The sequence below is a fragment of the Ananas comosus genome, unplaced genomic scaffold, assembly GCF_001540865.1.
Source record: "Ananas comosus cultivar F153 unplaced genomic scaffold, ASM154086v1, whole genome shotgun sequence".
Lineage (NCBI taxonomy): Eukaryota > Viridiplantae > Streptophyta > Magnoliopsida > Poales > Bromeliaceae > Ananas > Ananas comosus.
Genome location: NW_017893375.1, coordinates 29,092 through 43,609, shown reverse-complemented (window position 1 = coordinate 43,609; position 14,518 = coordinate 29,092). Strand labels below are relative to the sequence as shown.

Genomic DNA, 14,518 nt, shown 5'->3' with positions numbered 1-14,518 from the left:
TATCAAAGTTCATGAACCAAGTCCATACACAAAATTCATGAACCATATCCAAATTCATGAACCAAATCTCATGAGCCAATACTCAAATCTCATGAACCAATACCCAAATCTCATCGTGAACCTTTTTTTTTTACTCTGGCACATATACCTAGAGTAAAAATTAAATATCGACTACCCCTAATACATATACTTAGGGCTATGTCAATCGCCTTGGCACATATAACTAAGGCGAAACATCTCCAAATCGACAGAGTTCTAAGCCATATACTTAGAATTCAGTCAAATGATATCAACTTTATTCGAACTCTAACATATATACTTAGAGTTCATCCGACTAGCCCTAGCACATATACCTAGGGTCTAGTCAGCCTTTTGCTCTAGCACATATACCTAGAGTGAAATCCTTACCCGATCGAGCTCTAATACATATACTTAGAGTTCATATGAATCAAATCCGACTACCCCTAATATATATACTTAGGGCTTAGTCAGATCTTCACTCTAGCACATATAACTAGAGTGAAAACATATTAAACTCGGTTAATCCTGATACATATACTCAGGAATCAGCCACTCTCTACTTTCGGGTAATTCGACCCACCTCAATACATATACTTGAGGTTTGGTCACATCTCCACCTTGGAACATATAACCAAGGTGAATATAATTGGACTCTAAAATATATACTTAGAGCCAATTAGACTCTAATACATAGAGTCTAATATCGACTAGGTCTTAACACATATACTTAGGACCTAGTCAATCTCAAATCCAATTAAATCCTAATACATATACTTAGGATTTAATAAATCAAAACTTCAACCGAATGCTGTGTCATTTTATGAAATTCATGTACAGTGGGGGTATGCCCCTGCTTAAGCTATGTAAACGGCAAATCATATGAATAAAATTTTATTTGCCTGCTTGGTCTATTTTATCAGCATTTATATTTGGTCTCTTAATCGAGGGTTCCTTAACACTAAAAGTGTGGGGTAATTAACAACAGATTCTTGAGTCTGTTGGAAGCCATGAATCCACAATACCTGATTCCCATACATATTCAAATATTAATCTGAATCATGAATACTACCCCACGGTAAAATTGAAAATAAGATAAACCGTGCGAGGTGCATCATTCGTGGTGGCAGACATGGCCACATAAGGTCACTTAACAAAGGTGCTGAACATGCCTAATAGTTTCTAATTGTAGCTCTAACAAAGGTGCTGAACAAGTCTTGGAAAATTAAACCAAAATCAGTTCATATTTTGGTAAAAAAAGTAGGTTATTTAATTAGCGTAAAATGTAATGATTTTTATATCCTACTTCCTAAGCATCAAGCAGTATTAAAAATCAGTAATTAATCTATATAATTTTCAGTGTATATGGATCATTAATATTCAAATTACTTAGGAAATAGGTTTTGAAAAGTTACCAGTACCTAAATCATTTGTAATGATTTAGATTTTAATTTTAGAGTACGCTTTGAGATTCAATTCCATACTTGTTTGTAGCATGTANATTCATGTACACTGAGGGTATGCCCTTGGTTAAATCCATGTAATTGAGCAATAAATTATAAATTTCATTTTGTCCAATTCCAGTTTATCTTCAGCATTTCAGAGGTCTCTTAATCGAAGGTGCCCTAATACTTTGTAGGGGTAATTAACAATAAATGCTTGCGTTTATTGGAAGCCATGGATCCACAAAACCTGATAACCATACATACACATACTTTAATCTACATCATGAATACTACCCCACGGCCTGAAATCGATCAGCCGTGCGAGGTGCGTCATTCGTGGTGGCAGACAATTACATTTGAAAATATGGGTTTTCATGAATGTAATAAACTGGTTTGTGAATTTTGTAAAATAAAAGATTTTCTACCCCTCGTGGTAGCGTTTTTAAAAAGATAAAAGTTCCTGTGTAGGGAACAGTTTTCAAAAGATTTTCTGTGGATTTTGTATCTTAGTATTTCAAAACCTGTTTCTGTGGTTGGAAACATTTTAACTGATAGATGTGGATTTATGTTTAAATATTGAATGTATAAATGTGAAACTGTGGTGAATGGTGTATGAAGGTATAACTGTTTGTTATTTGTATGTTCATCTGGTTGTGGTTGTATCATATTTGAACTCTTGTACTTGTGCGACGCCGTGCAAATATAGGGGAGACTCTGTCCGTGTGAACAGTGGACCTCCTGTATTTGTGGCGGATCTGGCATTCCTTGGGGTCAGGTTTTCAAAAAAAAAAATTTAGACGCTTTTTCCGCTGTGTTTCAAACTAAAAGGGACCCCCGGGGCGTGACATTTAATCTCCTCCTTTAGTGCGTTTGCAAAAACTTTTAACTTTTTTCTTTCTATCTTTTTTTTTTCCTTAATGTTTTAATATATATTGCTGCCGCTAAAAAACAAAAAAAAAGAAGAAGAAGAGGAAATAGGCTATGGTTTTTAAGATCATAAATGTTTAAAGATGTGCCTAACTTCTTCTCAACTAATAAACTAATTGTTAGAAATTTTTTCTACTTTTCATAGTAGTTGGACAAGACAGTCAGGATATTGGATCCCAAACTCTTAGGCTGCGTTTGGTTGGAGAACTAAATTGTGAGGGATAACTTTTGTTGTTCCCGAGAACAGGGGATATCCCGGTATATGCTAGAACAACTATAAATTTGCGTTTGGATGTTAATTGTTTGTTCCCGGAGGATATTCCTGATAGTGTTTGGATGTTTATGTTGGAATAAGGTATTGGATTGATAAAATTTACGTAAAATGACAATTTTGCCCTCGAATATTTTATGGGATATTTAATAAATATTTCAATATGATAATAGTGATAAAATTAATATATAAAAATATACTTATAAATATAGATATAAAAATAAAATTTCAATTATATAATATAACAAATAATTAAAATTATATATAATTATATAAATTTAAATATAGAAAAGCTGATTATTTCAAATATTTATTATGTAAAAAAATCACGTTTGAAAAATTAACTTAGTAATCCCATTTTAGCATCTGTTTGAATTTTTTTTAAATTAATTAAAATAGAGTATAAATATTAACAAAATATACATCAATTATAAGATATAGAATATTGTGATTTGTCTCTTTTAATCAAATAGCAAAGGCATAAATTTAATTAAAATTAGCACAATAATACAACACAATAATAAGCTAAATAAAATACAATTGTTAAATTACAATCCTCTTAAATAATTAAAATATAATAGTCATCATATTTAGAAATACAAAAACAGCAACACACAATTCTCTTGACAGCCATCATTTTAGTATATGATATTACATCACAACTAATACATTACATAGGTACTATGCGAAATTACATCACAACTAATAAATTTTTACAGTAAGTAAACCGATATCTATCGATTGTTCCATAATTGCTCGGTAATTGCTGATCGAAGGGTATCACCTCGTCGCGATTCATCAGGGCCGACTACATGCGTCAGATCAATTCCATCATCAATTCCATCATCATCAACTGAAAATTCATCCATTTGCATATTGAAATATTTATCGTTTCCTTGATGTCTCCTAATAAAATTATGTATTATACAACATGCCATTGCGATGCGGCACTGCACTTTATAAGGGTATGGAGTAGCTTGCCGAAGGACCTTGAATCTTTTTTTTAAAATACCAAACGCCTTCTCAACAGCATTTCTTAATTGTGCATGTCGATGATTATAAAGATCTCGAGGACTTCGATGTCTGCGAGCATTTGAAGTACTATCAAATTGGCTCAAGTGATAACGCTCTCCTCTGTATGGTGCTAGAAATTTGTCGGTATTTGCATATCCAGAGTCAACTAAATAGAATTTACCTACGAGGGAACAAAATTAGTAACTAAAAAAAATAATTATAATAAGTATACCAAGTTAGAATATCTAACCATCAGGAACCGTAAAGCCCCCACTTTCAAGACACCATCTCAAAATCCTCATGTCCGCAGCAGATCCTTCCCATCCAGTACATACAAACAAGAATTGATGGTCAAAACTACAAGCAGCCATCATATTCTGAGACGTGAACCCTTTTCGGTTGCGATATCGTGGCTGTTTACTTGTTCTAACAACCACGGGTAAGTGTGTCCTATCTACTGAACCAATAGCATTCTGCAATTAAGTTAATAGAGGACATAATTAGTAAGGTAATGAATATCAAGTATAAAATATCTTATATTTATAAATATTTTTACCTTAAATGGGTGAAAATTTGAGCTGTCTCTAATTCGAGGGTGTACTCCAACATTATTTGATGGAGTACACAAGTACTCATCTTTTAGGTGCATGACTGCCCGAAGCACATTATTAAAATGTCTGCTGATAGTCTCTCCCGAATGTTGAAATGTTTCTGCTAAAATTCTATTAGTCACCCCATGGCCTATCCCATGCAAAAATATTGCCAATTGCTTATCAACGTTGATATTTTTAGTGCTTTGTATTTGTCACGCCCCGGGACCGATACCAATTTGGGCCGGCCCGAGCGCGTTAAACAGACGCCGAACGGACAGAGTTTCTTCTATCAGTCCAAGGCTCATCACATGTACAAATTCAAACCAGAAATGCACTAGCGGAAACATACACAAACGGCTTACACGAGGGTAAGCAATAGCCACTAGTGAAAGAAAGGAAAACTAAACATTCGCTTGTACTATGATTCAATTTAGATCATATACATACATCCAACTTGCAATTTTTTGAATTCCTTACATTTCGTTTCATCATTTCTTTCTTACATCACATTTACCTCAAAATAAGCTTTACATTCTTTTCCTTACATCATTTACCATCATGTACAAAAGATGATCATAGGGTACTTTACTACAAAATGAAACCCAACTTTGGTGGCCTCTGACTAAGGCGCGATACCTTTACCTCGGTCGCTCGCCGGCTCGCTCGGTCCCGGCTCTGTGGAAATAGTGGGGTGAGAACTAAAACAAAGTTCCCAGTGGGTTCGGCCTCAACATCACCGACTTTCCCACTAGGACTAACTCAGGCATAATAGAAAGGATAAGCTGAAATAAAATAATCAATCTATACATAACGCTAATATGCCTGAACAATAAAGCAAGGAGTATGCTCAACATTAAATAAATGCAGATTATGCAAATTCTTTGTTCTTTTCACTTTACTCTTTGCTCTTTGTTCTTTGTTCTTTGCTCTTTGCTCTTTACTCTTTGTTCTTTAATCTCAAGGCTAACCCGGGGGTTTCGCCACATTGACTTGCTTCACATTAAGTCCATCATCGCAGGAACTCACCCGCTAGGACCGTCCTTCGGGTTTACTCCAACCCGTGATGCATAACTCCGGAGCGCATCGCCCGAGGGGGAGCGACCGCCCTCGAGCACGGAACTCATAGCAAGTATGATCATATCCTTAACTCAAAGGATTTATAAGTTCAATCTTGACTTTACACTAGCTCTAGTGTTCTTGACATCACTTTATGTTGCAAACTCATGCAATCACATTCTTTACATTTCTTTACTTCAGCTAGCTCTAGCATTCTTCTTCATACATTTCTTGTTCTTATTGCTCCACTTTACTTTAACATTACACATTGTCATTTTCATCATTCTTTACATCACATTAGTTCTTTGCATCACACTAACTCTAGTGCCTCTTTACTTTACATTTTCAAATGCCACTCGATCTACGTCATAGTGTCACTCTGTTCTTTTACTCACTTTAGGTGCTCACTTTCCTCTCATGCATACACATAGGGTTTTCGACGTTTACATAGTTCTCATTCATCATATTATGCAAGTTGTACTCACAATCATGCAACATCACATTTTCATCATTACTTTACCCTAAAATGCATGCAACAATATATATACACATGCTCAAATGAATGACAAATTAGGCATAGAGAGAAGTTCAACGAGTTTGAGAAGCACCACCCACCTCGTAGGCTTTCACAGGTGCTCCGATGATTTTCTTGGGATTTTTAGATGCTTCGTTCTTTACCTGCGGCAAAACGAACCCTTATTAGGCCATTTTGCCCATAACTTTACTTTGACTTTTCGTAACGTTAATCCGAGCGCACCAACGCGTCGGAAATACCCCCAATTAGGTTTTTCGAGGGTCAATTGCACTTAGAAACCCTCATGAGCAAAAGCCCCAATTTGGGTACCCTAGCTCCAATGTATATCAAAACCTAGGGTTTGATCTCTAAGAGAAGCAAAAGTAGTTTCATTATACTCTAAAAAGTCCATTAGAACCAATCCTAGCTCACTCCAAACCCTAGTTTGGATTTCACCATGAGAGGTGATAGAGCTCTCCTTCAAGCTTTACCACACACACCATGCACATGGTCTTGATCTCAAAAGAAGCAAAAGAAAAGCTTCAAAGACTCTAAACATTCTACAAAAACCATCTCTAGGTCACATAGTTCCCATTTTAGGGCTTTAGCATGGTTAGGGTTAAAGCTTACCTCAAAGCTTTCCCTTTCTTCAAGCTAGAGGTGAAGGAGAGGGAGTTTCTTCACTTCTTCTTCTTTTTCTCCTTCTTCTTCTCCTTCTTCTCCTTCCTTTCCTTCTCTTCTTCTTCTCCTTCTTTGTCTTCTAGAGAGAGAAAGAGATATGAGAGTGGGAGAGGGAGTGAAATGAGAGAAATATCTCATTTACCCTCTTACTATACTCAATGGGTTGCCAAAATGCAAATAAACCCCTCAACTTTCATCTTATTCAACTGCCTGGACTGGGCAGTTCGCGCAGCCGGGGACCGGTCTCCCCTTCAGGGACTGGTTCCCGAAGGTCGTCCCAGCGCAGCCAAAGCTGCTGCGCGCAGTGCAACCGGTCTCTCCTTGTAGGACTGGTCTCTCGGGGACCGGTCTCTCGGACAGGGACCGGTTCCCGAGAGCTACTTTCTCAGGACTCAGCCGATTTTTCGGCTGTCTCATTTCATACGCGTTCGGGAACCGGTCTCTCCCACTAGGGACCGGTCCCCAAGAGCTGAAAATCTGCAGTTTTGTAGAATTTGATTCTTTAGCTCTCGAAAACCTTCCACAACGCACTTTTGATCGTTTTAACACCTTCGGACTTTCCGAAGTGTTCCATCCTCGCACTTTAGTCAATTTGACTAAAGTTCGATACTTATTTTTCGAATTCTCGGTATATTAAATTCTCCACCCCTTAAAATAATTTCGTCCGCGAAATTACGCATACCTTAACTCGTTGACTCGAATAAATGCGGGTACTCTCGCCGCATAGTTTCCTCGAGCTCCCAAGTGGCTTCTCGCGCCGCGTGGTTGCTCCATTGGACTTTTACATAAGGGATTTTGCGACTCCGCAACTTCTTAACTTCTCGATCGAGGATGCACACGGGGTACTCCTCATAAGACATATCCTCACGTAGTTCCACGGGCTCATACTCTAATACATGTGTCGAGTTTCGGATATACTTTCGAAGATTCGACANTCATCATCCATCATTGTCATGACATCGGCTAATGTTGAGGATGTGAAGACAGAATGATTAATTGAATTGTCCATAACTGCAAAAAAATAAAAATAAAAACCATCATTCTGATAGTCTGCATTTATAGTAAAATAAATTCAAACATGTCATCAGAAAAGATATAATAATGTAGCAATAAGTACATATATACTAATCATAAAATTCATGCAACTCATAAAGGTTATACAATAGTGAGCAATTTCAATACCAATCATAAAATTCATATAAGCTATTCATAAAGTTATGCAAACAATAAGCATTCCAATACTAATTATAAAAATGCATACAAGCTATCTATAAAGTTCATATAATAGTAAACATTTCCAACGCAAAGCTTACTTGTTAGTTCATACAATACTAATAAAGTTAAAACAACACAATACTATAAAGTTCATACAATACCAAAACTTGTTAGTTCATGGGCATGAAAACTAACAAGAAAGTTCATACAATATAGGACACCATCTAGAGTGCATAGTGTTATCACACAGCTGGGAAAGCAAAACTATTCTAACATAATAGACAAAAAGATGTCCAAGTTAGTTGGGTTTTTCTGGTCCAGCAAAACCCTGCAAAACAGCCTGTTGATCAATCCATGCAAGTGCGATATCATCACCCAATGCTAGGAAGATAGTCCTATTTCTGTCATCTTTGAATGCTTCTAATGCTGTGAGGCAGCGCTCAGGCGTAACGCCATTAATCATTCTTAGCCGATCCATACATTCCTCAATAGAGTGAACTATCGGCCGTGCAATAAGCTCCCGTTTCAGAATGGCCTTAGCTATGTCCAGTCTTTGCCTCCCAATATCTGCCAACTCACCAAGCCTATCATTTGAGATAGTAGTATTTTTGTTACGTCCACCTCGAGTCTGTTGTTTATGTCGTCGAGTTGGCGAAGGCGACGAACGAGCTCGTTTTCCGGCAGAGCTATGGCCGGATGCACTTTCAATATGTGGAGTCGAAGGGTTAACAGGATCCGGACTAGGAGATAGCGAAGTTGCTTCATTTATCGTGTCTACATTCATATGTGCCCGTGAGCTTTGCCCTTGCTCTGAATCATTGATCATTGAATTTCGAAGGGCTTCTAAAACATCAGCATGGCCAGGAGAGGACGACGATGAGCTATCTATCGGTTCATGACCAACGGGCATTTGGGAAGTAAAACCATGCCTCCCAGTAGCGGTGGTCTTTCCTGTTAGAAATTCGATGTCCTTGTAAGCAGGAAATGGTTTTTCTCTACACTTGGCATATGAAGGGTTCTCCTGATATTTGTTAAATCCAATAATTAGTGGTTAACTCTCATGTTAAACGGTTGTAAGAATTGAAAAGTAGCAATATGACTATTTATACTTACCCGAATAACAGCATCCCAATCAGTAGGATCACCTGCAGTAGGAATGTTAAGCATAGGATCCCACCCCCATCCACTTTTATTTGCAAGGTACTGATAAGTACCAAATATGCGCTTTAAAACTTTTAGCCGGTTCTGTAACTGATTCTTTTTGAAGTCAAGTTTTGCTTTTTGGTTAAAAGCATTCACAATCCTAGTCCAAGCAAGTGTTGTGAAAGCTCCGTTCACAAAATTTCCTAATGCATGCTCCTCGGTCATTTGAGTTAACATAATAGCATCTAAGCTATCAGTCCAGTTCGAGGTCCTTCGATAATTACTGTTTCCCTCATGCGGGTGGGATGCATGATTGTCACTTTCACTCATTTCTATCTGTGATGGTTTTGAGAATATATTAACCTCTGTTTGGGGGAGCCATATGAAGGAATAATTTTGAAGAAAATAACCGATCGTTCAAATAGAACCAATAAAAATTTAGCACCTAGCGAATCACTAAGTCAGTGACAATTACTTCGCATAGTTTTCACAGCAAAAGCACAGCGAATCAATTTGTCTATCTCTATCAAAAATAAAAATAGTTTTAAATTCAGTCATTATATCAAAGCAAATAACCAAACTTAAAAACATGATATAAGATAAAGAGCACTTTCGTGTATATTTGTACAATCATCAGAGTATAATTATCATCTTTGAAATAAAAGAGAACAAGAAGCTATCAAACTTTTGACACATACAAGTAGGGTAAAGCAACTCAAAATCCACATAACACCACCACAAATACCTATACTCCTGAATAATGAATCCAACGACTATATATATATTATATGTATTTATATAAATAGTTTTTCATTTGTCCACCTTTAACTAATCAGGACTTGGCTCTTCTCTTTTTGTAAAAATGTGAAGAACCTTTATCTGAACCATAGCACATTCTTCAAATAGTATAATAATATTCTTTAAATTGAAATCTAAATCAAGAAAGCAGATGAAATATAAAAAAGAACAAAGCACCCTAATAAACACATTTAATTAAACATTGCACATAGATTTTATCAATAAAATATCAATTGGTAGCCACCAAGTCGACTTCGAATGGCAAGGCAATATCAATTAATTGAAATTGCAAAATGGTATGTGACTCAAATCAAACAATTTCTCACATAGGACCGAAAAAGATGAAGAAATAAAGCAAGGGTTTGAAGATCACATGTTGCTCATGCACGAACAGAGACTTCTTGTTGTTCTTCTCTGCAGAAATTGAAGGTAAGTGAGATCATAAGTTAAAGAAGAAGAAGAAGAAGAAGAAAACGAAGAATTAATAGAAAGATCTCCATTTACGAGTGGTTGGTGACTTGCTTGAGTAGGCAAAGAAGGCAGATCTCGTTGAGATGGAGCCTCAACATGGTGCCGTTGGAGCGATCTCCTCCATGACTCGCTTCGTCTTCAACAGACCCTACACAAAGGGGGTTTTAGTGGTTGTTGAGTTGGTTGCCAAGGTGGAGGAGGAAGCTCTAGTAGGCGTGGAGCCTCAACGTGATGCCCTTGGAGCGATCTCCTCCACGATGGCCTTCGTCTTCAACAGAGTGTATGTAGGGTTTTTTACATTGAAAGCAGCCTTCAATGCTAACCTACTGGTAGAAGATAGCATTTATTTTTATTTTTTTTTTTAAGTTTGCACGATAGAGAGGGGTAGATGGGTAAATTTAAGTGCAATTTTTCTTTGTTCGCCCTTGTTCTGTGTAATGGCCAGAAATAGGCTTAACGGGTTATTCTCGAATAACCCGTTAAGCCTGGAACAACCTAGTTTTTAGTTTTGTGCTGTTGTTTGGCTGAACAACGGAAGATATCCCCTGTCGTTCTGGGATATCCTTCCAACCAAACGAAGCCTTAACTTTTGCAAAAATTTCCACTTTGATTTTTAAAAATTTTAATTTAATGTATTTTAATTTTGTTATATAAATAGTCCTGTTAGTAGTTTGATGTATATATTCTGCTATGAACTACTTTTTTATTTTCTTAACCAGTAAGAACATTCTCAGTTTTGACTCACGACTGAAAGTAGTGCATCCTCCTTTCTATAGTGCTAACTCTTTAATACCATCATTCCTTTTTAAATACTAAACTGACACCATGACATTTTGTATAACAAGACATTTGGGAGAGCTGCTCTGTTCTTCAGAAAATTCGTTATGTTGGTTATCAGGTGTCACGCCCCGGGACCGGCAGAGGCCCTCCCAGTAGCGTGCCCAGACCCGCCATATGTCTACACATATAAGGCGTCTACAAGAAAAGCGGAAGTAAAAGCAAGAGATGGAACAAATAAAAGAAGTGAAATAACAAGCAACTAATGATATCAGAGCGAGTAAAGTTCTAACATCTATACTAATAGTAATAGAACATAACTAACACATAAAAGTAAACATAAGTTATACAGTATCAGCCTCTAATACAAAAATGGTGGTCTCTAGTACACTGGTAAAACTCTCAACCTCTCTAAAATAAAGTACAACGAGAGGTAGACCACCTAGCAAAGCATCGTGCCTCGAAGGAAGCACCCATAGTCAACTCCCTTCCGGCGGCTCCGGGCCTCACCCTGGAGAAGTCTCTGAAAAACATGAGAAAAAATAGGCGCGTGGAGAACATAATTTAATAGTTTCCAGTGGGCAGATTACTGACCGCTAGCTCAATGCACCAAATAGCCCAGAGATAGAGAGAGAGGGTAAATAACGGACGAGAGAGTAATATGATAAATAGCGGGAACATGAAAACTCTAGGAAAGAAAGTCAATTAATGAAATGCTATATTCTACTATGCTCTCCAATAAGCATGATTATGGGAGGATACATCTACGCTATTCATAGTAGGTAAAATAATCCCGAGCACTACTAATATGATCTCAACATATATAAATCAAGTAAACCATCCACAATGCAAATGTAAAAATGCACAGGTAAACTCTATCTCAAACAACCGAGTTATACAGATTCAGAATAATGAAACGCGGCAAGTTACTAAATGACAAGGTATATCATAAGCGTGTCCAAGTAATTTCCAAACTACTAACCTATCGTCGTAGTGATGTCATATTCCAACCATCCTTGGTGTCGAATTTCATTTCCAATTAAGGACTACCCACAAGGTTAGACCACTTGTGCCGGTCCTAAGTGGCCTGTGGTACCCAACATCCCTACTTCTCTAGAATTTCTGTCCCAGCTCACCCGGTAAGGCTCTCAATACGCACAGCGAATCATTAGATCGCGTAGGCTATACTTCCGAGTCGCCCGCTGTAGGGATCGACCTCACAAGCATGTGCGAATGACACAAATCAAACCAAGCGTAGTCGATGCTCAAAGTACCCATCCTTCATTGTCTCTAACATGGTATATGCCACTATATCGTTCGAAGATGTATCTAATTCCTACGAGTCACGCAGTGAATCCCAACCTTCTCAGTAGTGCCTTCCTTTATGACACTTAGACATTTAAATAATATAAGCATGTTCACATTCCCAATGTCCCTTGCCACTATTTTCACAACAATGTCCCGCCGAGCTCAACATGCCGCTTAGTGAAGTTGAGCTCCTAGTTCACTATACATTCTAGTTCAAATACTCTCTATATGCATTTTTCATCTTTCAGTCTCAAATAAACTTAATTAAATGCATAATCAAAGCTCATTTTACACTAAGAACATAAACCAAGTCTCGAAATGAACGCTAAAATGCAACCAAGCCTATTAACCAAAGTACTCTCTACTCACAATAGAGGTCCACAATTCATCAGATACAACATATGGTCCGTTTAAGATTCTAGAAAATTCACTAATATATACATACCATAAGAAATCATGCTTTCCATTTAAACAAATACTATTCAACAGAACAAATAGAATTTCTCATGTTGGCTAGTCAAACCCACCGCAACGTCGCGTAAGGCCTCTTTCGCCGAATACAAAGCTGTCGCCGAGTCCTCAAATAACCTCTAAAAGTAATCAAAACGAAGAGATACGAGGGCATGACACCAACCATAAGATCAAACATTAACAACTAATAACAAAAAGGGCCAGAAACCACCTCAAAGAAGAAATCTTTCCAAAACTTTCCAAAAAGAGCTGAACCTTCAATCCAAGCCCAAGGAAGTTCTAAATCAACCAATCTAACTAGCCTCAAAAGCCCGTAGCTCAAAAGCCCCAAAATCAAACACCAAATCCATTTCTACGGTTTCCTTTTCCAAAATCACTAAAACAAGAATCTAGAGAGGAAACATGAACTAACTGCCTTTGAAGCTCAATCCATGAGCTCAAAAAATCTGCTAGGTTGAATTTGGTCTCACTCACCAAACCCTATCAAGCAACTCCATGCCTTGCAAAGGGGGAAATAGATAGAAAGGAGTGAGCTCCAAGCTCCCCAAAGCAGCTCCTCATTCTTCTCTGCTCCCGTGCTCCTCCCTCTCTTCTCTCTCTAGAAAGTGTGGGGAGAGGGTGAGAATGAGAAAATGAGAGAGGGAAGAAGAGGAAATGGCTAATAAGCCCATCTAGTGTAACAAAATCTGGAGAGGCCCCTCAAAAAAATCAATATTGCAACAGCCCGGACTGGGCAGTTTTCGCCTAGAGGGACCGGTCTCTCCCCAGCAGGGGCCGGTCTCTCGCTGCGAACCCGAAAAACCATCGTTAGGGAACCGGTCTCTCCCTGCGTGGGACCGGTCTCTCTTTGCGAAGGCGCGCTCGGGGACCGGTCTCGCCCGCTAGGGACCGGTTGCCTCAGGGCTGCCGCAACACTGTTCACTGGGGGACCGGTCTCTCCTTCCAAGGACCGGTCCCCGAGAGTCAAAACTCTCAGGACTTGTCCAGAATTTCAGTTTTCGAACTTTTTAGGTCGGAAAACATTCTACAACCCTCCACAAAGTATGGAAAAGCTCGAAATACATCCAAACACTCGAACCTCGCAATTTGCAATGGTCCAGTGTGTTACATTCACCCCTCCTAAAAAGGAGTTTCGTCCGCGAAACTCGAAAGCAAACGCCGTACCTCAAGGCTCCATCTGAAAAAGATGGGGATAGCGCTCCTGGAACGCGCTCTTTAGCTCCCAAGTGGCCTCGCGCTCGTCGTGGTTGCTCCAAAGCACTTTCACGTAAGGAATTTCTCGGTTCCGCAATCTTTTCACTTCGCGAGCCACAATCCTCAAGGGTTGCTTCTCAAAGCTCAAATCCTCTCGCAGCTCCATAGGTGTAGCATCCAACACATGAGCCGAATCATGGATGTACTTCCGAAGGACTGACACATGGAATACGTTGTGTACACCGGATAGGTTTGGCGGTAGAGCGAGTCGATACGCTACCGGGCCTACACGCTCCAAAACCTCATACGGTCCGATGTATCGGGGGCTCAACTTGCCCCGGATTCCAAATCGTCTAATTCCTTTGGTCGGCGAGACTTTCAATAACACGTGGTCTACAATCTGAAACTCCAAGTCTCGTCGACGCCGGTCAGCATAACTCCTCTGCCTATTCTGGGCTGTCAACAATCGCTCCCGAGCAATGCGAATCTTGTCCTCTGCTTCCTGGAGCACATCAGGGCCTAAAGCCAATCTCTCGCCAACTTCACTCCAATGAAGTGGCGATCTACACTTCCGTCCATAGAGTGCCTCGAACGGTGCCATCTTGATGCTTGCTTGATAACT

The 14,518-nt window shown here is 38.7% G+C and overlaps 2 protein-coding genes across 3 annotated transcripts; both read right to left on the bottom strand.

The window, feature by feature from the left end:
• Positions 1 to 3,196: 3,196 nt before the first annotated feature.
• On the bottom strand, positions 3,197 to 10,313 carry LOC109705817 (putative nuclease HARBI1; the record flags this gene model as incomplete). Its single annotated transcript, XM_020226592.1, is given in 6 exon segments — positions 3,197 to 3,856; positions 3,926 to 4,148; positions 4,232 to 4,478; positions 7,466 to 7,530; positions 10,049 to 10,089; positions 10,180 to 10,313. Coding segments are annotated over 4 exon segments (994 nt in total), but the record flags the coding sequence as incomplete, so codon positions are not given.
• Positions 7,785 to 10,331, bottom strand: LOC109705818. Of its 2 annotated transcripts, none has more exons than XM_020226593.1 (3): positions 10,198 to 10,331; positions 8,848 to 9,259; positions 7,785 to 8,755 (listed from the first exon to the last, which is right to left on the bottom strand). In XM_020226593.1, exons 1-3 carry the CDS (start codon positions 10,242 to 10,244, stop codon positions 8,033 to 8,035), a joined length of 1,182 nt encoding a protein of 393 aa, XP_020082182.1. In that variant the 5' UTR covers positions 10,245 to 10,331; the 3' UTR covers positions 7,785 to 8,032. The 2 variants fall into 2 exon arrangements, with proteins under 2 accessions (XP_020082182.1, XP_020082183.1); XM_020226594.1 differs by having other exon boundaries at positions 8,848 to 9,213; positions 10,198 to 10,330.
• Between the last annotated feature and the right edge of the window lie 4,187 nt (positions 10,332 to 14,518).